This window comes from Amphiprion ocellaris, chromosome 14, assembly GCF_022539595.1.
Source record: "Amphiprion ocellaris isolate individual 3 ecotype Okinawa chromosome 14, ASM2253959v1, whole genome shotgun sequence".
Taxonomy (NCBI): Eukaryota; Metazoa; Chordata; class Actinopteri; family Pomacentridae; genus Amphiprion; species Amphiprion ocellaris.
The window spans coordinates 35174820-35177712 of NC_072779.1; the positions used below are offsets into that span (position 1 = coordinate 35174820).

General features: G+C 43.2%; 1 protein-coding gene across 1 annotated transcript in view; it reads left to right on the top strand.

Moving 5' to 3' along the window:
- LOC129350448 (calcium/calmodulin-dependent protein kinase type II subunit alpha-like) overlaps window positions 1–2893 on the top strand; it is a 15045-nt gene extending 12152 nt beyond the window's left edge. Inside the window, exons 4-10 of the mRNA XM_055016961.1 lie at window positions 59–113; window positions 500–565; window positions 1137–1209; window positions 1352–1454; window positions 1988–2071; window positions 2146–2240; window positions 2465–2893. Coding sequence (XP_054872936.1) covers window positions 59–113; window positions 500–565; window positions 1137–1209; window positions 1352–1454; window positions 1988–2071; window positions 2146–2240; window positions 2465–2878 — 890 coding nt within the window. The 3' untranslated portion in view covers window positions 2879–2893. The remainder of the gene's footprint in view (window positions 1–58; window positions 114–499; window positions 566–1136; window positions 1210–1351; window positions 1455–1987; window positions 2072–2145; window positions 2241–2464) is intronic.

The following is a 2893-nucleotide window of genomic DNA, read 5'->3' on the forward strand; positions in this document are numbered from 1 at the left end:
AGCTCATAGCATCCCTATAGCGCTGTGTGTACAGTAACGTTCTGTTTCTGTCTTTCAGTTCGACTACATGACAGTATTTCAGAGGAGGCACATCATTACCTCATCTTTGACCTGTGAGTGCTATTCTATTCTATTCTATTCTATTCTATTCTATTCTATTCTATTCTATTCTATTCTATTCTATTCTATTCTATTCTATTCTTGTTAGTACAGCTGAACATGATGCATTTTCTTTTATGTTTCTACATTATAATAAAGTTCTTGTTCAGGCACAACAAATCACTGCTATATCAACATCTTTTCACTCTTTTATTATTCTGTCATTTTACGTGTCTGTATTAGTATCTATATTTACTCTAACTGGACCACTTTTATTTTTCAAATGTTAATTTACACTGATTGACATTTACACGTTTTCTTGTAATTTTTGATTTTATGTTTTCATTCACATTTAATGAGTTTTCTCTGCGGCTGTTCATGTGTGTGTTGTGTCTCTCAGGGTAACGGGTGGAGAGTTATTCGAAGATATTGTAGCCAGAGAATATTACAGTGAAGCTGATGCCAGGTAAGACCTTGATTTACTTTTCTGATGTGACTGTTTCTGATGTGCAGAGAATCACTGTTTCTCCTCCTCGTTATCCTTCAGCTCTGATTAGTCACTGATTATCCAACATTTGGTGTTTGTTCCAGTAAATCATCTTAATGCAAAGTCTGCTAATCTCTCAATCTACCCTCCACCCTCCACAATCTACCTCTCCATCCTCTACACCTCCATCCTTGACCCCACCACCCTCTACCATCTTCCCCTGTATCCTTACTGTCTACCCTCTGCCCCCTACCCTCTGCCCTCTACCTTCCACCCTCTACCCTCTGACCTCTACCCTCTACCCTTCCACCCTCTACCCTGTACACTCTGCCCTCCAACCTCTGACCTCCACCCTCTACGATCTTCCCCTGTATCCTTACTCTCCACCCTCTACACTCTGACCTCTACCCCTTCATTCTCTGCCCCTCTACCTCTCTACCACTCTATCCCTCCACCCTCCACTATCTACCCCTCTACCCTCCACTCTCTACCTCTCTGACCTCTACCTTCTACCCTCCACCCACTATCCTCTACCCCTCTATCTCAACAGCCACTGTATCCAGCAGATTTTGGAGGCGGTGCTACATTGTCATCAGATGGGCGTGGTGCACCGAGACCTGAAGGTAGCTGTGAGCTTAAACTGTATGAGTTCTGTGTGGATAGCAGAGTTCTAAAACACTGTTTAGTTCCTCTTAGCATTTTTAGCATTTCTCATGTAATCCAATAGGCAGAATTAGCGTGTTAGCATGTGTTCTGTGTCTCCAGCCAGAGAACCTGCTTTTGGCTTCCAAGTCGAAAGGAGCGGCGGTGAAACTGGCTGATTTTGGCCTGGCCATCGAGGTGGAGGGAGACCAGCAGGCCTGGTTCGGTAAGATGCTCCTGCAGTACTACTGTGGTGCAATGCAATAGTACTTCAGTACTACTACAGTAGTATCTTAGAGTTGTACTGCAGTACTACTGTGGTGCACTGCAATAGCACTTCAGTAGTACATCTTAGAGTTGTACTACTACTGCAACTCTGTTTCTATTCCAGCAGAATCACCTCCATCTGTTTAATGTCATTTGATTTGCATATCCATGTACATTTAAATTTTTTAAAAATTTTTCTTCAGTTTGCAAATTTTCTTTTTGTTTTAGATTATTTTGTTGTTTCAAACATATTATATTTTAATGATATTATATTCTGTTTTTATTGTGCATGATCTCTCTATAATATTGACCTTTAATTTATTATTTTTTTACTTTACATTTTACCTATTTTATTTAAATTTATTCTTTTTTAATGAAGAGCAGTATTATTTTTTATTTAAGATCATCTGTTGGTGTTAACATTGTTTCACAGGATCATAGTTGTGTGTGTGTTGTGAAGATTTTAAGATGTTCTCCGTCGTATGCCGGCAGGTTTTGCAGGGACTCCTGGGTACCTTTCTCCGGAGGTTCTGAGGAAGGATCCGTATGGGAAGGCAGTGGACCTCTGGGCCTGTGGTCAGATTCTGTTCTGTTCCGTCCTGCAGGTTCTGTTGTCCTGTCTCAGGTGTGTAACTGTAGTTTCCCCCCAGGTGTGATCCTTTACATCCTATTGGTCGGTTATCCTCCATTCTGGGATGAAGATCAGCATCGTCTCTACCAGCAGATCAAAGCTGGAGCCTACGACGTAAGTCACCTGACTCCACATGATGTCACTGCTCATCTGCATGGAGCTCAACCATTGGTCAGTGGGTGTGTTGTGGGCGGGGCTTTGACTCCTTGACTCCTTATACTCTCCTCGCTTCCTTTCTTTCTTGTGTCCTGCCTCCTTCTGGTCTCCTCCTGGTTTCCTCCTCGTCTCGTCTCTTTGTCTCTTCCTTGTCTCCTCCTCGTCTCCTCCTCGTCTCCTAGTTTCCTTCTCCAGAGTGGGACACAGTGACTCCTGAAGCCAAAGATCTCATTAATAAGATGTTGACCATCAATCCAGCTAAAAGGATCACAGCAGCCGAAGCACTAAAACACCCCTGGATCTCTGTAGGTCACCTGATAATGATGATGATGGTGATGATGGTGGTGGTGATGGTGGTGGTGATGATGGTGGTGGTGATGGTTATGGTGGTGGTGATGGTGGTGGTGATGGTGATGGTGGTGATGGTGATGATGATGGTGGTGATGGTGATGGTGGTGGTGATGGTGATGGTGATGGTAGTGGTGGTGGTGGTGATGGTGATGGTGGTGGTGATGGTGATGGTGATGGTGGTGATGGTGATGATGATGGTGGTGATGGTGATGATGATGATGATGATGATGATGATGATGATGTGATGATGGTGATGATGA